Source organism: Myxocyprinus asiaticus, chromosome 24, assembly GCF_019703515.2.
Source record: "Myxocyprinus asiaticus isolate MX2 ecotype Aquarium Trade chromosome 24, UBuf_Myxa_2, whole genome shotgun sequence".
Lineage (NCBI taxonomy): Eukaryota > Metazoa > Chordata > Actinopteri > Cypriniformes > Catostomidae > Myxocyprinus > Myxocyprinus asiaticus.
The window spans coordinates 25,763,494-25,785,106 of NC_059367.1; the positions used below are offsets into that span (position 1 = coordinate 25,763,494).

General features: G+C 37.0%; 1 protein-coding gene across 2 annotated transcripts; it reads right to left on the reverse strand.

The window, feature by feature from the left end:
- Nucleotides 1–1,272: 1,272 nt before the first annotated feature.
- LOC127415001 (sodium-dependent phosphate transporter 1-A) lies at nt 1,273–14,171 on the reverse strand. 2 transcript variants are annotated; one of them, XM_051653437.1, is made up of 11 exons: nt 13,963–14,170; nt 11,389–12,072; nt 10,928–11,068; nt 10,405–10,490; nt 10,168–10,264; nt 7,357–7,476; nt 6,876–7,091; nt 4,347–4,842; nt 2,691–2,876; nt 2,256–2,340; nt 1,273–1,899 (listed from the first exon to the last, which is right to left on the reverse strand). In XM_051653437.1, exons 2-11 carry the CDS (start codon nt 11,735–11,737, stop codon nt 1,735–1,737), a joined length of 1,941 nt encoding a protein of 646 aa, XP_051509397.1. In that variant the 5' UTR covers nt 11,738–12,072; nt 13,963–14,170; the 3' UTR covers nt 1,273–1,734. The 2 variants fall into 2 exon arrangements, with proteins under 2 accessions (XP_051509397.1, XP_051509398.1); XM_051653438.1 differs by having other exon boundaries at nt 1,794–1,938; nt 13,963–14,171.
- Nucleotides 14,172–21,613: the final 7,442 nt, after the last annotated feature.

The window sequence follows — 21,613 nt, forward strand, 5'->3', positions numbered from 1 at the left end:
GGAGCTCCTTTTGGAAAAGGATGATGCTGTTAGAAGAAGCAGAAAAATGTTGAGACAAGTTTTCTGGGACAATTGTGGAGAACTTTGTTAATGGACAAAAAAAAAAAAAAAAAAAAAAAAGTGGCATATTGACAGTTCTTGAGCCCTTCGGCCAGTCTCTCAAGATGTTAACAATATCTTCAGCAGGGAGGCCTGGGTAGCTCAGCAAGTATTGACACTGATTACCACCCCTGGAGTTGCGAGTTTGAATCTAAGGCATGCTGAGTGACTCCAGCCAGGTCTCCTAAGCAACCAAGTTGTCCCGGTTGCTATGGAGGGTAGAGTCACATGGGGTAATCTCCTGGTGGTCGTGATTAAGTGGTTCTCGCTCTCAATAGTGCGCATGGTAAGTTGTGCGTGGATGGCGGAGAATAGCATGAGCCTCCACATGCTGAGAGTCTCCGCGGTGTCATGCACAGCGAGCCACGTGATAAGATGCGCGGATGGACTGTCTCAGAAGCAGAGGCAACTGAGACTTGTCCTCCACCACTCGCACTGAGGTGAGTAACTGTGCCACCACGAGGACTTAGTAAATAGTGGGAATTGGGCATTCCAAATTGGGGAGAAAAGGGGATAAAAAAAAATAAATAAAAGAAACAATATCTTCAGCATTTCACATTGGGGAGACTGGTTAGAAGGGAGGCATTTCTGAAAAAGGTCATATACTTGGAAGTCATGTGACAACCTGAGATGTTTTTTTTTTAAAGGAAAATTGTGATTAGATCAAATTGAAGTTGAGCTCTTCGGCAAAAAGCAAAGGTGTTTAGCTTTCGTTTGTTCGGCAATCTTGGCCAACAGAGGAAGACGTTATAATCTGCAACATTACAGTTACTCCACATTTGGGGATAAAGGTGGGGTGTTGTCATTAACTATTTATTTGAACATTTAGAAAACAGTCAAAAATAGCAGTACGTCCACAGCTTGAGAACTATTGTAATAGTTTATATCTATTGAAATATACAGTATAATGATCAAATCAATTATATTACAAATTGTTTGATATTACAGTGAATGGAACATTTTATGGCTCTATAAAGATTTAAGGAAATTCTCACTGCATGGGGATGTTATTATTTTTCTTAAATATATAAGATTTGGATTGCCCAAAAACTTTCCATACTGTGTTGGAAGTCTCTCAAAGAATTGTAGATGTTTCCAGATAAAATATATGATGTTTTGTAAAAAACTGTGGTTTCATGCTTTTATTTAGAGGTGAAAATAAGCACACAGATGTCAGCAGAAACATGATTTATTTTAAATGTCATGCAAGTATATATACATACACACACACACAGTATAGTATATATTATAAATAAAAACTTTGCCTTATGTCTCAGAGTATAAATTGTATAAATCATTTTTGTCTTAAATGCCAAAAGATGAAACTGAAAACCTAAAACTATAATTATGTGAGGCTCCAAATAAAAATGAAATAAACATTCTTATATTACATGTCTCACAGACTTTACATCAAGAAAAAAAATGTTTCAACACTATTAAGCACCTTAAAATGTGTAAAGATCACATAGTAAGAAAATGCTGTGCAAACACAGTCTGGGCTTTGATTTAATAAGTGCAGTACATATGATGGGACAGGATAAAGGGGCATTCAATAGAAATCAAAGTTTCACCTTGTGGTCCAATTTTGCACAAAAATATAAGTATTTACAGAGAGAGAAAGGTTTAACATAATATTTAGGTCAGAGGCAGTATAACATAATAGAAGAGTGCCATGATAGCAGCACTTATGAGACCAGAAATTGGCACGGTCACAAACCAAGCAATAAAGATATTCCTGAACAGAAGCCAGTCAACGGCCTTCCTGGAGCGGAGCCAGCCAACTGACACCACTGATCCAACCTGTGCAAGTACATACCATCAAAGAAGATCGTAAGCTTGCTTTAAGGAACAACAGACAAGGAACAATTATTTATAAACCAGTTTTGAGAAGACAACTGAAGGAGAAAAACAATTTTAGTTTTCAAAATTGTTGTGATGCAACAGATTTCCAGTGAGTAGTAATGTTTCTGTCTACACTGATAGTAAAAATGCTGTGCAATTTAATACTGTTTGATATACAGCTACTTGGAACAGGATTCTGGACCAATAAGATTTCTCTATGGGTGGGTCTAACCAATGTGACGCTTCAGAAAAATAAACCAAGTGACCAACAAAAATGTCCTGTTTCATTTTTTTTCTATCAGTAAGTGACCCACCTTGCAATGAGTTGTGCTGACGGGGAGTCCAACGTTGGAAGCAACAACCACAGTTATAGCAGAGGCGAGCTCAATGCTAAACCCACTGTGTGAGACACATGATGATTAGACTAATCGCTATAAGCATCTTTACACATAACATAGAGCTGCATAAATGTTCTATACCATGATCTTTTGTCATAATGCCAAAGCAGTATTAAAGAGGAAATTACTGCTATGGTGATTGAGGGAATTTCTATGGAACTAGGAGTGTTATTAAACTGTTTGTTTACATTGCATGCCCACAGTGATAAGAAAAAGGGAACCTGGCCCTTAAGCCCCAAGAGAATCATGGTCATAAAACTGAACTAGAACTGTATGATCCCACAAATAAGCACTCTTATCAGTTTATTCACAGTGGAGGTATGAAACATCAGGGCCATAGCAGCTTGTTACCTGGAGGGTGTGATGGGAGTTAGGTCTTTGCCCATGGTTTGTATGACCCTGCGACCCCAAATCCAAAGCCCCGTACAGATACCCACTCCACCATACAGGAGCAACCAAATTGGTATAGAAGCGGTGGGTGCTACAGAAGCACTTTCATAGATGAGCCAGAGGGCAATTAGAGGTCCAATCGCATTACTGTAAAAGAGGAATGAGTAAAGTCATCATTCTGAGAGATTAACACCATGGGGAAAACATAACTAACAATCTAAACAATCAGGGCCAGAATGGGTCAGAAGATAATTCACAATAAATCTGATTTAATGCTTAAGTAATAGCGATGTAACTTAATCGGTGTTAAAATATTTTCTCTTATCCCAGCTTAATATACAGACAAATATTAATAATCCAGTCATAGGTACATTGGGCAGTGGTAGCTCAGCGGTTAAGGCTCTGGGTTACTGATCAGAAGGTCGGGGGTTCAAGCCCCAGCACTGCCAAGATGCCACTGTTGGGCCCTTGAGCAAGGCCCTTAACCCTATCTGCTCCAGGGGTGCCATATCATGGCTGACCCTGCACTCTGACCCCAGCCTAGCTGGGATATGTGAAAAAGAAGAATTTCACCGTATATGTGCAAATGTATAATGTGTGATAAATAAAGAAAGTTATTATTAATTATTATTATTTTCTCAAACTGTAAACACTGTCTCTGTTGCGCTGTGAAAATCGCTGTTTGTTTTGAGCGACCCGCTTAGACCCGCCTAAGCAATGTTTCTCAACCAATTGCATGAATTGGGGGCGGGGCTAGACCCTTGTTTGACCAATGGCAGACGGGGGGTGTATTCAGAAAGCTGTTTTGAAAGTTTTCAAATATGCATATCTGTTTGGTGGCATTGAAATTACATAATTCATCTTAAAAACAAAAAAACAACAGGCTCTACCTTATTATTAAAAGATGATGTAAAAGTGAATCACTCACTACACTAATTTACACTATGTAGTCTGCTATAATAACAGGGTTATCACTGTATACTAATACACATGAAAATTATTGATTTTAATTCTTTTTTTAAACTGAAAAGAATTAGGCTAACACAAAGCAAATAGTAACACTTCACAATAAGGTTGTATTCATTAACATTAGTTAGCAGTAAATAACAATGAACATTACTTTTTCAGCACTTATTAATCTTGGTTAATGTTAAAGTCAACATACTATTACTTTAAAAAGTTGTATATTTTAACATTATTAATGCATCATGAATTGACATGAACTAACAATTAACAATTGTATGTGTAAATTCAGATTTAAAATGTTTGTAAAAAATATTGTTTATTGTTAGTTCATGGTACCTAATGCATTTACTAATGTTAACTAATACAACCTTATTGTAAAGTATTACCAGTAATAGACTTAAATTATGTGTATTAAAAATAGGTACTATATATAAAATAAAAAAATGTAACTAATAACTATCAAACAATTACTAAACTAAACTGACATGTGAAACATTTGAAAATGTGGTATTCAAATAAAAATGCATTTAAAAATGAAAACTATTATAACCTTGGTAGATAACTATAAACCAATCAAAACTAGAACCTCACTATGAAAAAATGATTACAGCTTATTCCCTAAATTTCTGCACATTCAAATCTGTCTCATACCTGACATCATTCCCCCCATGAGCAAACGATCCAAAGCAGGCAGTGAGGATCTGCAGGAACTGGAAGAGTGTGGATACCTCTGATTTGTCTATCTCAAGCTCATCCACCTCCTCTTCTACAGAGTCTCTTCTAACAGTCTCATCCTCAGTCTCCACTTCCAGAGCTCCATCACCTGCACCAACTTCTCCATCAGCCAATGCAGAACAGTAACTGTTATAGCTGTTGTACCGTGAACGCCTATTCTCTCCATCCAATCCAGTCCGGCTTCCCTCACCCTCCTTCAGGGACCCGTGTATTCCGTAGATGGCCATGGTGTATGATGTATAGCTGTTGTTGCGGCGCATGGGTTTGTCTCCGGTTTCTCCCATGCATTCACCAACTTTGGCCAAATGAAGCTTGTGCAGCAGATCCTTGTATATTCCAGAATCTTTGTGTACAGTGTGGAATTGGCTCTGGCTCAGGTCTGGGACAGGCATTCCAGCAGTGCCATTCAAAGCTACAATGTAAGACCAAAAAAATTTAGATCAGAGAGGGAGCAATACTTTGGTGATTTAATATGGCTCAGTCAAAAGAGAGATTATGTACAAAAGGTTCACCCAGAGCCATCTACCGCTAAGAGGTTATCCTTATGGATTCCAGTTATTTATTCTGTTTGACCACAGTCTCAAAGCTTCAACTACCAAATTGTCTAACATGTGATTTTAACTGTCATGGTATGTCAAGCAGAAAGAAGGACACAAGCGCAGAAATGAGTGAAAAATAATATAACTATTTAAACAAAAAATAAACAGGCAACACAAAACTCACAGGGGAGAGGAAACAAACTAAAACAAACTAGAAAAAAGACAAATAACTTGGACCAACCAGGAACAAGAACAAAACAAACTTGTTAAAACAAAATCAAACACAAGGACACAATATATAGAGAAACATACATGAGGGACAGGTGCAGACAATCAACATGACAAGGACTAAATGAGGAGGTGTGGCAGGAGGAAACAAGCAGGCAGGGAAATCAGAGCGCATAACAGACAGAAAACACACAGCCATGTGCTCAAACACAGGACAGACACAACCACATTCACAGATAACAGAAAGGAGAAGGCTGTCAGACCGAGGTCGTGACAGTACCCCCCCACACCACCGGAAGCCTCCTGGTGTCCAAACCGGACTGAGGAATAGATGACAGACCAGGCAGGGAGGGAGGGAGGGAGGGAGGGAGGGAGGGAGACCAGGGGGATGGTCTGGGCCAATCTGTAGGTGGATAAGAAGGCCATGGCGGAGCAGGAGAAGGGTCCGGAGGCCTAGATGGACCGGGAGGCCAGGGCAGAGTCAGAGAAGGACCTGGAGGTCTGGATGGACCGGGAGGCCAGGGAACTGGAGGGGAACCCGGAGACAAAGGCAGAGTCCGAACCACTGAGCAGCTGGTGAGGTCAGTAGCGGCCACAGAGGACTGGACAGACTGGTCAGTAGTTGTTGGGGACAGGACTGGGTCAGGGCGAGTGAGGACCACAGAGGGCTGGTCGAACTTGGCAGGGCCCTCACAGGGCCGAGCAGAACGGTTGGTAGTCGTTGGAGACAGGACTGGGTCAGACTGGTCGACGACCGCTGGGGACAGGACTGAGTGAGTGGCACACACTGGGGACTGAACAAACAGAGCAACAGACTGGTAACTGGCGTCTGACGGGTGCTGGTTACTGGGCTGAGCAACAGGCTGGTCGACAGCCACAGGGAACAAGACAGGCTCATCGACCCTCATTCCTGCTGGGTCCAATCTTGGTCACTACGTTCTGTCATGGTACGCTTGGCAGGAAGAAGGACCCAAGTGCAGGAATGAGTGAAAAATAACTATTTAAAACAACAGAAATCAAACAGGCAACACAATCTCACAGTGGAGAGAAAAACCAAAACGTAAACTAGAATAAAGAAAAATAACTTGGAAAGAACAGGAACTAGAACAAACGAACTTGTTAAAATGAATCGACAAACACAAGAGGAAAGAGGGCACAATATATAGAGGAACATGCATGAGGGACAGGTGCAGACAATCAACATGACAAGGATTAAACCAAGGGGGCATGGCTGGAGGAAACAAGCAGGCAGGGAAAGCAGAGCGCATGGCAGACAGAACACAACAGAGCCATGCGCTCAAACACAAAACGGACACAACCACATTCACAGATAACAGAAAGAAGAGGGCTGTCAGACCGAGGTCGTAACACTTAACCACATTCTTAAAGCTACAAGGGTTTAATTTCTATTGCACTAGTGGCATCAAAGTAAAGGACTGTTTTCAAACAGGTTTCCTGAACATGCCCCCCCATCTTGCATTAGTTGGAAAAACTGTAGTCCTGCCCCAACTAACGGCATTGGTTGAGCCAATGCTGCTGTGTCAGCCTGTTCAAATAAACAGCAATCTTTTGAAAGTGCCACATTGTTCACGGTACATTATATTGGGAAAGGAGAAAGTATTTTAACAAATTACACACTACAACTACTTCAAAATGTAAATCATATGAAGTGGCTGACCATTGGTGCAATCCAGGTCTTTGGTATCAAAATCTTTGTTGTCCAGATCAGTTTCAGAGGAGCCACCAATGTCAAATGCCACTTTGTTGCTGTCAGCAGGGGGTGGCCGTGGAACAGGAGAGTAACTTTGGGGTGGGCTGGAATGGTCCACAGGGCCATTTGAGGGTGGCTTCTTCTCAATCATCGGTGTCCCACTTGAGTTGGCCATACTCTCACCTGAAAAAGGTAGAAATAATTACATGAATAGGAGGCTTGATGTCATTTTGCATAAGAAAAAAAAAAAAAAAACTTTTACTACCTCTGCACCATTCCAAGTCAATTAAACAGTTTATCAGAAACATTTACAAAGATACTTTATTACACCATGGTTGTATGTACTGAACAGTTCTTAAAGCATTCCACAATCCACATAATAAATTAATTCATAATGAAAACTAACAAAATGGAGATGAATTCCATCAAATATTATGTAAATATTTACTTTTAATCTTCTTCTTTAACTGTGGACACACAATGAACCAAACCACCCCAGCAGTAATTAGGGCACAACCAAGTGAGATCAGTAGAGTGCCCCACCATGGTACCCTGTCAAATCCCAACACTGTAGAAGACACAAAAGAAAAGAGGAAACTTCAGAAAGTTAGAAACTTAGAACTTTGACTTAACAACATTCCTCCTGAAAAGTTTTTGTATTTATCCAAGTTAGCAACTTAGCATTAGCTTAACTTCTAATGCAATTTTGTGTGGACAAGTTGGCCTGAAATACAAACAATCTTTTAAAAAAAAAAACTGTTTTAAGGAGGCTCAGCGAGTATTGACAGTGACTACCACCCCTGGAGTTGAGTTTGAATCCAGGGCTTGCTGAGTGACTCCAGCAGGTCTCCTAAGCAACCAAATTGGCCCTGCTGCTAGGGAGGGTAGCGTCACATGGGGTAACCTCCTCATGGTTGCTATAATGTGGTTCTTGCTCTCAGTGGGGCACGTGGCGAGTTGTGCATGGATGCCGCGGAGAATAGCGTGAAGACTCCACACATGCTATGTCTCCGTGGTAACGCGCTCAACAAGCCACATAAGATGCAACCGAGATTCGTCCTCCACCACCCGGATTGTGGCGAGTCACTACGCCACCACGAGGAATTGGGCATTCCAAATTGGGGAGAAAAACAGTTTTAAAAGTAAAATGTAGAAGGCAACGTGGCCTAATAGACCAGTGACAGAACACAAAATGTTGCAACATCCTGCTTTTTAAAACAATGCAAGCATAGGGTATGTTTGCCTTACAAGAATTAAGTCTGGTTAAGGCAATGTGTTGACAAAACACTGAAGTGAGAAGTTGTTACACAATGTGCTCATGTGACAAATAATGTTGAAATTTGTGACTTTCCAGTGAAGGCTTCTTTTTATCATTTTAACTCATGACTAATTAAAATGGGGGGGGGGGGGTACATGTGCATGAGACAGTAGATAACCAGGAAGAGGATGGCGCTACGCTCAACTAATTAGTGTACAGAGACTTTAGTATAACTGTTGGCTCACAGCAGCTTGTTTTATCTTCAGTACATCATGATCCCCTTGAAGTTTGCTAAAAAGTACAGGTTGTTGAACTTGGGCCAAAATCCGATTTCAAAATGTCAATCACATTTACAAGAAACTTTACTCATGCATTTGGACATTAGCATGTGTTTGGAATATAAAGTGGTCTAATCAACTCAATTATGAATTAATTATAAAAGAGCATTGGAAGACATTTCTTTAGAATACATATGTTGATAAAAACTGTGAAATAACATGCAGACTTTGCTTTTAATAAATGAATAATGTTCATAGGTCTACTTCATCTTAAATGTGAGTGCATAAGTGTCTCTGTTTGTAAAAGTGAAATAATGAGTTAAAAATGAAAAAAAAAAAAAAAGTATGCATGTATGTGATCACTTAGCTTGCTGTATACAGTATAAGTGTGTGTGTGTTCATATCACGTGGTCGATAAACTTTGGCTGTGTTGACATGCACTGGCCTGCAGACTTTAGTAAATGACCCAGGCCAGTTGCCCTCCCACTAAGGTCAGCCCTGCAAGGTGACAGAGCGGAAATGACCTCTCTAATAACATCAGATCAAGTTCGGGTCAAGATCCATTTAAGAAAGTTCCATACAGATGTCAGCAACAGATGTGGAGGTACTTGTCCGCTAAAATCCTCCCTGCCATATCACTTTTATTCCATTATAACACCTTGCTTAAACATCCAAACAATAAGTTCTCCTTAACCCAAATAAAAAGAGGTTTAAAACCATGCGGTACGTGAAAGAGCAATTTTCGTGCCGGCACAAAGCACCTGAGAAAAAGGTCATTGTGCAAAGACATTTCAATACCATGTCTGTTTTCAGTGCAAATTCTAAAATTACATTTCTACATTTGCAGTTTGGAGATTTCAACAGCGGTTGTAATAAAGTCCAAACTCTGAAAATACAGTAGAACATCAAACTAAATCCATGACAATCACTGTTGTAGCCATTTTATGAAACAAATGTATGAGATGTGTTAAATTATCTATAGATCAGTTATCATTATTATGTATACATGTACAATTCTATTTATGATCTAATTTGTATCTGTATTACCTGTTGTCGCAGAGAAGTCTCGGTGGAAGAAGTTGGAGAGGGTAAAATGTTTGGATTTGGTATGATTTTTTTTTTTTTTTTTTGACCACTTCATTGTTTTGAATGTATTTTTGTTTTGCTTTAAGTGTAATTTGAATTTAGAAATATTTTGGGTTTAATTTTCATGTTTTAATAAATTAATTTAATTTTCCATAATCAAAAACGACTGGTAGAATTGAAGTGCATTCCGATGCAATCACTGTTCTCATTCTCTATAATTTAACAGAACCTACATCAATATCCTGAACCACATTATACACACATTTAAAAGGAGCACGTCACATTGAACAAGGATGCAGTAAATGCACAAAATATTGTACGTCCATAATTCTATTCTTCTGCTTCATTGCATACAGTCCATTTTCACTACCAACTGCTGTCTTTGTCGCAGTTTAGGTTTAGGACTCAGATGCTGCAATTACCGGAGAAGAACCTCCGAATGAAATTGCACTTGACCCAGCCCATTAGTACCTTGAGCACACGATTTCACCAAAACCACTTGCCCCTAGACTTAGCGCATGCTTGCATAAAAATACCAAACTTCGTGGCGATGCCCATTGACTTTGAGCTTACTGCTCTTTAAATAAGGCCCTGTGTGTTTGTGTGTACAAAATGAAGGAAAAGATTCTCAGCTTACTTGGTGCTCCAGTAAACATGATGGAGAACAGATTGATTCCCATGGTAACAGCATAGAAAACTGGCAATGCTCTTAAACCATTGGGCACTGGATCATCCTAAAACACATGGAAATATTGCTGTTTATCATATGGCAATGTGAATGTGTTTTTTTTTTTATTGACAGTAGCAAGAGATTGTGAAGTAACAATAAAGACACTGGTACATTTCGCAACAGGTCAGCTCATATTCTCTTTACCTTATTCAAAATGTACTTGCGCACAAAGTAGAAGAGAAGGGCAGACATGATGCCAGACAGAAGAGGAGAAAGAAACCAAGAGGCAACTGAAACAGATGTAAGAACACATGAATAGATGGCACAAATATGCATCATGTAGTTATAGTTCTCTGTCTAGGCAATACCAATGAGACAACCAGACAGTGAAATTATCTTCAAGAATCAAACACCCATTAAGTCACTAGGGATATTAGTATGCATGTGACCATGTTTCCTGTCTGTATAGTCCAAAATGTAATTTTCCCTAAATGGATCTCATTTGGGTCATGTGAAAAGAACGATAAAACTAAGAGAACTGCACTAAATCATGTCAGGGTGGCCTAACTGCTTACTATTTCCAGGGTCACAAATTCTAGCCCAACATGTGGGAAAAATAATCTTTCTACAGCAGCGAACTCATTCTTGCGTATAAAAAAAATAAAAAAATAAATAAAAAAAATTGAATGTTTGTGCAAATTCTCGGAACATAAACAGTTTCACCTACCAATACGGAGCAATTCCAGCCATTTGACCCCCTGATGACCCCTTGCAACCATGGAAAAGCCGATTGTGGCGCCTACAATACAATGTGTTCCAGAGATGGGGAGTTTCAAAAACGAAGCTAGGAGCTGCCACACAGCAGATCCTGTAACAGGAGAAAAACAAACATACGCCGGTGTTATAAGAAGCTCAAGTCGCAACAACATGATAAAGTTCCACCTAGGTGACATGTTCGCATATTGCTGGATTCAGCTGAATTATTTTCTCTTGTGTCGGACACTATGATGGACACTGTGTGGTGGGTGTGAAAATATGTATTGGCTTTGAGTGAATGAAGGGATTTGAAAGAATATAGGACCAAACTAGTGAACAAGAGAACCTTGTATTTGAACTGTGCATGGTAAAAGCAGTCTTCAGCAATTTTACAAATTCACTTTAATCAACCAAGAACCTCCATATACTCACCAAACATGGCGCTAATGGAGCCAGCCATCAGCACAGCCTCCGAGCCATTGTACATATGAACATCAATGATGCCTGAACGGATGGTTTCGCTGACCTTGGCCCCCAAAAGAATGGCACCCACCGTCTCAAAGATGGTGGCCAAGATGCAGGCCTGGCGCAGGGTCACCACCCCAGAGCCCACGGCTGTACCAAAGGAGTTGGCGACATCATTGGCACCCACAGAAAAGGCCAGGATAAAAGCGATGATGAAGCCCAATATCAGCAGCCAGAGATAACCAGACATGTCTGTCTGTGTAGCCGCCGTTAGCATGGTAACAGTTGCTAGGGATGCTAGTGTAGTGGATTCCATTGTTGTTAGTGTAACTGCTTTGCTCTCATTTTAAGACCAGCCTATTGAGAATCAAACTATTTTAACATGGTTAATGAGGTATCACTTTTTAATAAATAAATATCAAGAGAATTCCCCTTTTTAAATACAGGAGATGAGTAGAAAAATAAAATCTAATACTCTACACCCTGTTTCTGTCTATTTCTAGCTGTAGTTTGATGAGAATGAAGGTAACAGAAAGGCAACTGTTAGCTACATATACTAATCTTAGTAAGGGCTTTGCTTTGGCCGTGGTTAGCTACTGAGACAGAGACATCCATTGTGGACTAGATCTTAGTAGAGATCGATGGTGCATCCTGAAAAGAGAAGAGCCATATGGATGAATTAGAGACTTGAAGCAGTGACTTTAAAAAGCACACAACAGAAACACACTATTAAATGAAACCATACTGCTTTTATATGCATTGATTTAGTTATTTTTAGGAAAAGGCAGAAAAAAAACAGTCTGATTTTTGGTGTTCAAAATAGTCAGTCTATAAAACCTTAAAGGGATAGTTCACCCAGAAATGAAAATTCTCTCATCATTTACTTACTTTCATGCCATCCCAGATGTGTATGACTTTTTTCTTCTGCTGAACACAAAGATTTTCAGAAGAAAATTTAAGCTCTGTAGGTCCATACAATGTAAGTGAATGGTGATCAGTCCTTTTGAAGCTCCAAAAATCACATAAAGGCAGCATAAAAGTAATCCATAAAACTCCAGTGGTTTAATCCATGTCTTCTGAATTGATATGATAGGTGTGGGTCAGAAAAAAAGATCAATATTTAAGTGATCTTTTAATATCAATCTCCACTTTCAACAGTGAAAGTGGAGATTTAGAGTAAAAAAGGACTTAAATATTGATCCATTTCTAACCTACTGTTTCATATCGCTTCTGAAGATTAAACCACTGAAATCATATGGATTAATTTTATGCTGCCTTTATGTGATTTTTGGAGCTTCAAAAGGTCTGGTCACCATTCACTTGCATTGACATGACCTACAGAGCTGAGAGCTGACAAAATCTTTGTGTTCAGTAGAAAAAAAAAGAAAGTCACACACATCGGGAATGGCATGAGGGTGAGTAAATGAGAGAATTTTCATGTTTGGGTGAACTATCCCTTTAAGAGCAAAACAGTGGTAATACAAATGACACTGATGATGGCTACATGTAAAACATTTCAAATGCATTAGTTAACAAAAATGTAAGAATTCCATTGAATCACATCTCACAAAGAACACCTCAAGTGATTATGTAATGCATTCAACACAGTGCCATTTTCTACCGAGACTGCGTAATTCTGTTTAAAACCACTGGGATACTGATAAATAATATTTACTCTTGCAACAATATAGGCTACTATTTCTATGTTGTAGTTTACCCTAATCAAGTGGCTGGATTGCTTATGCATAAAAGACACTGTGGTGCAAAATAAACAGCGGAGTTTGGTTAATAACATTTATTTATATGTATATTTATTTATTTGCATAGCTTATCATTTATCCATATATTTTTTCCCCCTTAAAACCTTTTTGTTGGGGAAATTAAGCTCTACTGTGTGCCAGACTGCTTGTATAAGTAGAAAAGGAATTTCCCAAACAAAGTGCCATATTAATTAGGAAAACAAAAAAAAAAAAAACAAAAAAAAAGTCGGCTTAATAATGCTTCATAAAAGCATGTCATTTGATTTCGAGGCTGAAAACACTTTTAATTCTTCGATGACAACTTTGTAACGACTATTATAAGTAGCTTTAGACATCAGAGGATCGAGAGCGATTCAGCAGAGGAAAATGTATAGGCTACTATACAGACACTAATGAAACACAGGTGCCCCATGAACAATGTAGCTCCAGCAAATTTGAGATCATAAATAAAAAAGTAAAATAAATAACTAAACAAATAAATACAATTGTCAATTTTCCCAAATGTTTAAAAGAACCAAGTAGCCTACTTTGCTTTCAACTTTGCCTTGGAGCTCAATAAAAGAAACAGTTTTGAAGAACTCTCAGATTTATGGGCAGATCGCATCGAATGCGTTTTTTGTGTCAGTCTGCACTATTTTTTCACCGTCTCGCGCACCCAGTTTTTTTTTAACGCCGCGCGTCTCGAGGCACCTGCGTTCTGTTTAATGCGTCTAGCTTTTTTGGTCCGGTCAATGCGTGCAGTACGAACAGCCCTATTGAAGCAGTTGAACAGAAAACTCACCGAATGCGTTGTCTTGAATGACTTCTGCTTGATTGGTTGTGTTGTCAATAAATTGACAAATAAAAGTACGTAGACTCTCGATCACTTTCTGAGAACTAACGACACACGAGGTTCCCTTTAAATATGACCCTGATAACTTTCTTAGCTTTCCCCCCTTTTAACTACACGAGTCAACTAATTGTAGCACTCTCCTGTCTGTTATATATTATTACTAGAGAAGGAGGGGAGAGTGAACCACGCCTCCAAAGCGGGTCATGAGATCGTGGGTTGTGAGAAAGGCAAAGACTTTTAATGTTTAGCTTTTTTGCACGAAATAACCAATTATACTTAAAATTGCTTTAAACGTGTGTACTCGTGTAGACAGCATGTCCCTCGTTGTGCTAGTTTACTCTATGAAACGTGACCACATACTCAGGTAAAATAGTACAGTTATGGGCTGTGAAAAAATATTACATAACATATTTTAAAGGAGCGCATTTACAGATCCCTCTGCGCGTGCTGTGACGCCCCTCATGGTGCCACGACTAGAAGTAGCTTAACCTAACATTCATTTTTAAAAATCATCTAAACCATTTTTATTTCTTTAAAAAAATAGTCTAATTGTAAAATGTATTACATTCAGAAAACAAAACTTGAGAATAAGCAGTTTGTTTTAGACCAACATTTTAAATATATATATATATATATATATATATATATATATATATATATATATATATATATATATATATATATAAAAAGAAAAAAAAATACATGCAATATAAAAAAAAATATATAACAAATGTAAATTTTCTTATTTTGTTACAACGCCAGGCCCCCTGGGGTAAAAGGCACTTTTGATTTTATTTCCACCAAAATAAATAAATAAATAAATAAATAAATAAATAAACAGCAACAATATCCACCACAGTACTTTCCTAAACAACTGTTTATCAGTTTACATGGCAACATATTCCTGAGCCATGAAATAATTGCCTGCAATGTCTTAAGTTTTAATTAAATTTAATGTAATTTAATATAATATTTAATAATAATATAAAATGTTATTATAATAATTGTAAAAATGTTGCAGATTTATGTAGCTAATGAGAATCACTGAAATTATAATATTTGAACACAAAATACTTATTTATCATTTTATGTTTTGTTCAATGTGATTAAATAAAAAAGTGTTTTTAATAACTGTCCAATAAGTGAATAGATAGCATTTGGGTTTAAAAAAAAAAATAAAAAAAAGGAAAAAAATTCCCCTGCTGCAGGGGCTAAAGGCCCAAATAAAACACACTGTTTTTCTGAAGGTGGGCAAATAGATTTGTTTTGAAAAATGTTCAAAGTGTGCTCACATTGCCTGATCCAATCACAATGGAGATGAGTTTGTTTGTAGAATACTTTAGATGTTATGAAATGCCAAATGTGATTGAAATGAACAGGAAATGGCTAACCCTTTTCTGGAGTGGTTATTTTGATATGTGTTATCACAGTTTGTCACTCAAAAAACATCTTACTGTCTCAGAAGTAATTGCCTAAGTTGAAGAATATAGCTATTGTCCCTTTATTCACCTGGTATCACTTTAACCCTCCTGGGGGACTTTTATCCCAAATGTGGGGCCTTTTACCCCTTAAGTGTAAAAACAATTTTAATCAGAACAACCTTCCATTATTACTTCTGTTATGTTGCTCCATCAATATTCAATTAAAATAAATGTATGTATTTTCCCAATCTTGAAAAAATTGTTAAGGTGTGCCTTTATCCCCATTGTCCTTTAATATTCTTTAACACTTTTTTTTTTTTATTTCCTCAGATAATGAAAAAAAAAAAAAAGGCTTTAAACCCACAAAAACCCATCTTTACACATAAACATCAATTTTGTGATCACACACACTGTCACTGATGAACACATCTTTTTCCATGTATCAGCCACTAATGAAAACACATTTTTAAATGTATCATAGACAGAGAGCTATGGCAGTCAGCAACTTTCCAGAACCGAAAGGCTACGATGGACACAAGACTGCTGACATCTTTCTTCGTGTAATATTTCACCTTTTTAAAGTGATGGACATTATGTATGTGATGGAAAATGCCTTCTCAGCTCAAATAAGGAAAGAGACAGATATTTTTAGATCAAACTTTGAACCCCGTTTGGGAAGACCGGAAGGGGGCTGGACTGAGGGGCTGTCAACAAATAATGTCATGGAGTTTGTTTCCATGTCAGTGACCTCACTTCTGCCCGGGCTTCTTACAGAGATATCTTCATTCAATTAGGCTACTTAATTTTGGCTATTGTCAAATATTTCAAATATGTTGAAATAAAATGTCAAAAGTGATAAACCAAGTAAAAGACATAAATCAGGATGAAACACATTCACTTAAATATGGCTATTAAAGGCTTACAAAAGCAGGCAGATGTATGATAATACGGTAACACTTTACAGTAAGATTCCATTAATTACTATTAGTTAATGTATTAGGTATCATGAATTAACAATGAACAGTATTGTTTTTACATCATTTATTAATCTTTGTTAGTGTTAATTAATAAAAGTTCATTTTAGTTCATAGTGCATTAACTAATATGCAACTTTTGATTTGAAAAATGTATTACTATATGTTGAAATTAGCATTAACCAAGATAAATAAATGCTTGAAAAGTATTGTTCATTGTTAGTTCATGTCAACTAATGTTGTGAACTATTGTTAACATATGGAAACTTATTGGAATAGTGACCCTGAGTGCATGATCTCTGCTGTATTTTGGGGTGACTAAAATTTACAATAGTCTTTAAAGGGATAGTTCACCCAAAAATGTAAATTCTGTCATCATTTAAACACCCTTAAGAATGACTTTCTTTCTAAAGGTTTTGTATCGTTCTCATGTGATCTAGCAATGCACCTGGTAATCCTTATATCAAGCAAGATATTTACTTATGGATATAAGCATTGTGTTTTTACACTTAGTACATATTAGTTCAACCATGGGGGAGTGTGGAAATTTCCCGACTTTTTGTATCTGCACAAACCCTGACCTCAGCCAAGACCACAGGCAGCTCCATGTGAAAGACTGAGAGTTCTGGATCATGGCCAGACCAAAATTAAATTAGCCTGTTGTTGTATTTGTGTGAAATGGCAGGTCTGATACCTTCCTCATAATGTATTTATGCAATTTAGCAGATGTTACATAACGTGATTAGTCTGGTCAAAATCAGCCTTGACATTTTAAACTACCCAAATTACTCCTACGAACAGCTAACCTGAACTGTGGCTGCTCACTTCTGTTCGAGAAAATACAGCAGAATGAGAAATGATTTTCATCCTCTCAGGAGCACACAGTGGTAGCTCTGTTTTCCCCAAAACCACATGCTTAAACCTGTATTTAAACTTGACGTGTAGAAAAACAGGAAAGGAATCTTCAGACTAAATAGTTTGGTTTTGCAGCGAGTCTCACCCACATGTGTCTGCTGGCTGCTCAGTGGCTTCACTAATAGGTTAGCACACTGAGGCAGGGGAGCAAGACTCAAAAATAAGCTGTTTTCTTCCTGGTCTGTCTAACGCTGCTGAACTGGGTGACAAAGATTTCTGAAATTAATTCTTAACCACACTACATAAATCCCAAGATGGTATATTTTTTTACTCAAGAAAATAGCTATATAGGTCACTGGATAAAACCCCCCACTGTGCTTTATAAATAAATATGTGAGAAATAGTGATGGATTGTGCAAATCATGATGGATTCACATTTGTCTCTACACACAATACACCACAACCTACACTGTAAACAGGGAAAATGTGAAGGTCTTACCTTAAAGGAATATTCCGGGTTCAATACAAGTTAAGCTCAATCAACAGCATTTGTGGCATAATGCTGATTACTACAAAAATAATTTTTGACTTGCCTCTCCTTTTCTTTAAAAAAAGCTAAATCTGTGTTACAGTGAAGCACTTACAATGGAAGTAAATGGGGCCAATCCGTAAACGTTAAAATATTCACTCTTTCAAAAGTAAAGACACAAGACATAAACAATATACATGTTAACATGGTTTTAGTGTGATAAAATCGCTTACTAACATTTCTGTGTAAAGTTATAGCCAATTTTACAATTTTGTTGCCATAATGACGTAATGTCAACAACCCCTGAAACCCTAAAATGACTTTAAAAAGGATGATTTAAACAACTTTACAGCTCAAAGAATACATGCGTTTTAACAGATTATTTAAGGTGTGTGTTGTTTTTAAAATTAAAAACGTCACATTTCTGCCTTTAAACCCTCAAAAAATTGGCCAGATTCACTTTCATTGTAAGTGCCTCACTACAACTTCAATTTTTGCTTTTTTTAAGAAAAGGAGAGACAATTAGGAATACATTTTTGTGGTTATCAACATTATGCCACAAATACTTTCGGTTGAGGTTTACTTGTATTGTACCCAGAATATTCATTTAAGGATCTATTTTTACCTGAAGTAACCCTTAAAAATTACTTTCGTTGGTGTAACCTAATCAGGTTGATTCAGTCATATTAAATACCTTTTTTTTTTCTTTTTCTTTTTTTTCTTTTTTTTTTGCTTTAACTTCAATATTGAAAAAAAACAAAAACAAACAAACAAAAAAAAAACAGTTAATTCAATATCACATGAAACACATAAAACATTTTCAATCTAGAAACCAGTAGTTTGTACACAGAAACATACTAAATCAGTCCATTTACATACAAAAATTACCTCGAATATTATCTCAATACTCCTAGTTGGCAGTTTAATGGTAGCCAGCATCCATGATCAGCCAATTTCTAACAGCTGTGTAGTGGATGCATTGTTTATGTGTGTGGGCAAAGGGAAAACAGTACAATGAAAGAGTGAAATTAAAAAACAAATATAGAATTTAGAATGGTAGGACAATACAATATGGGATGATTAAAACATTGTCTGAAAGGAAAAAAAAATGGTTTAAAGGGATTTCACCCAAAAATTTAAATTCTCTCATCATTTACTCACCCCCATTCAAAATGTGAAAGTGAAAGTGGAGATTGATAGTACAAAAGGACTTAAATATTGATCTGTTTCTCACCCGCACTTATCATATCACTTTTGAAGACATGGATTTAACACTTAGAGTCGTATGGATTACTTTTATGCTGCCTTTATATGCTTTATGGAGCTTCAAAGGTCTGGTCACCATTTACTTACATTGTATGGACCAACAGAGATGAGATATTCTACTAAAAATCTTTGTTTGTGTTCTGCTGAAGAAAGAAAGTCATACACAACTGATATGGCATGAGGGTGAGTAAATGATGAGATAATTTTCCTTTTTGGGTGAACTATCCCTTTAAGAGTTGACATATCTCTTGATAGGTAATAATGCAAGCATAATAACAGATTTCCTGAAGTACCTATTGATGCACTAGTGATAATGTTTTGTAAACTGTTTTTAACCTTATTTCAAAACCACTGATGACTTCTCTGTAAATACCATAGTCCATGTTTGCAAGTCTTTGGAAATGTCAAATCATAGACTGAATAGTTTAATATTCAAAATATGTCTGATACAATGCTATGATTTTAAATTTCTGAATTACATTTAACAGCATGCGCTGTATATTAATAAAATTTCCTTTAAAACGATGAAAATTAATAAAATATAAAATATTAATAATGCCAATATTTTACCATTAAAAGACATTTCCTTTGAACACATTGTCAACATCTATATTGCTCTGCATTCCTTTGTGACCTGTAACAATCTTAATTATGCCTCAATATTTCATGTGATTTTGCTTGATAATCATTCATCTCAATAGATCACTATGTGCCCTGTGGGACCAGACAGATTCGCATTACTTGTCTATAACTTATACTTATTGCACTATGCCTCTTTATTACTATTTTCTATGTGCTAAAAAATGCAAAATGCAAAGAAACAAGGCTGTTGTACAGAAGATCTGAATATGACTCATGAAGCCTGATTATTTGCACAATGCAACGGCCCAAAATGGCATTGATACATTGTCTAAAGAAATCACCACTCCCTAAATAACCACCAATTACATGCAATTTTACAAAGCCTGTTAATTATATAAGCAAAGTGCACAATGGGTAGCTAAAAATGAACCGAAAATGTTAAATATCTCGTGAAAGGGTAAATATAAGATTATTTTGAAATACTTACAGTCTCTACTGAAAACATCACTTATATGAAATAACAGATAATGATATTTGAATAGCTTTGGAAAGCCATAAACTGTGAGCACAGAAAAGAGACAAGTTAAAACAGCACTTTGAACTGTATACACTACAGTCTGCATAAATTCACCTTTGATTTTTAGTGTAATGATGTGCTACACAATCCCATGCTAGGTTTCATGTATCCATTTGTTTTCTGTTGTTGCTGAATGATGTTCATTTAGGCCTAATTGATAGTTTTGATTTCACAGTGACAACTGAAATCACATTTTCGATTTTGTTTCTTCGTGTGTCCCTTGATATCTTGTCCACACAAATCCAGAGTAGTAAAGTAAAATTAAGAAATTCTGTATCTGATACACATTATTGCCTAGACTTCATTTCCTCAGCATGACAATATCAGTGCAACAGCAGACCTGCACATAAACACATCTATTTTAAAAATAGTTTACATAGGTTTACAATCATAAGCCAGGAACAAGTTAATGCTTGCCTGAGGCAAAGCAACCCCATTCCCTAGAGTCACAACTCATGCCAGCACCTATCACCAGCAAATCCTTTCAGAAATCATCTCAAACCAGACTCTTGACCCCTCAAAGTACACAAACAATTACAGTCAATCATGTTTGATAGCAAGTTTACCTTCATTAGTTATTCCTTGTTAAATAACAGAGAACATTTGAGAAAAATGATCCCAAATAATTGGCTCAGCATGTTCATTTCAGTTAATTTAATATTTATTGCTGAACAGTGCATGAGTGACTGCGTATAGAGTACTATATACTGCATGGAAAGACCATAATCTTAGGCTTCAGTTCCTATTTAATAAAACGATATTCTTGCAATTTTAAATCATTTCTTGATCTTTCATACGCAGTATGGCATATAACAAAGGTTACTGTCACAAATGATCATGCCAACCACCAACTGCTGTGAGCTGTTTAATGCAGTGCTTTGCTCTGGTTTAAAAGGTGTGGAAAAGGCAGATGACGGTTTATGAATTAAATTATTAGTCATCATTGATATCAAATTCAGTGTTAAAGACATTTACTGCTACAGTTTTAATTAGGTTAGTTTGATCTAGTTTGAAATATCTAACAGCGACTTAGAGTAGATTGACCACAGGCATAGTAAACCTGGAGCGACCAGGGGCAAATGACTTTTGATGGCTAACGGATCATTTCTTGTTTGGTTTAACCCCACAACATTTTGGTTACTAGATCGGATCTTTAACTGATACGCCACGCATCTTCCACGCTCACACTCAAATTAAAACTGAATTCCCAACATAAAATCTTTGTCTAGTTTACCACAATTGGAAGCCTTTGGTTATCAGCTTCAAAATGATCACATTCTGTTCATGAAACACAAAGCAACTCAAACAATGGCCACTAGATGACAGTAAAACATAAATTCAGCATTCATTATTTCTGTGGACTCACCATTAACGGAGATGCTCGTGTGTGTGTGTG

Excerpts from the sequence above, each read along its gene's own strand:
- LOC127415001 (XM_051653437.1), bottom strand. The coding sequence starts at position 11,737 with ATGGAATCCACTACACTAGCATCCCTAGCAACTGTTACCATGCTAACG. Across the intron at positions 7,477-10,167 it reads CATGTTTACTGGAGCACCAA|TGTTGGGATTTGACAGGGTA; the intron begins GTAAGCTGAGAA and ends TGTCTTCTACAG. Across the intron at positions 2,341-2,690 it reads ACTCCCATCACACCCTCCAG|TGGGTTTAGCATTGAGCTCG; the intron begins GTAACAAGCTGC and ends TGTCTCACACAG.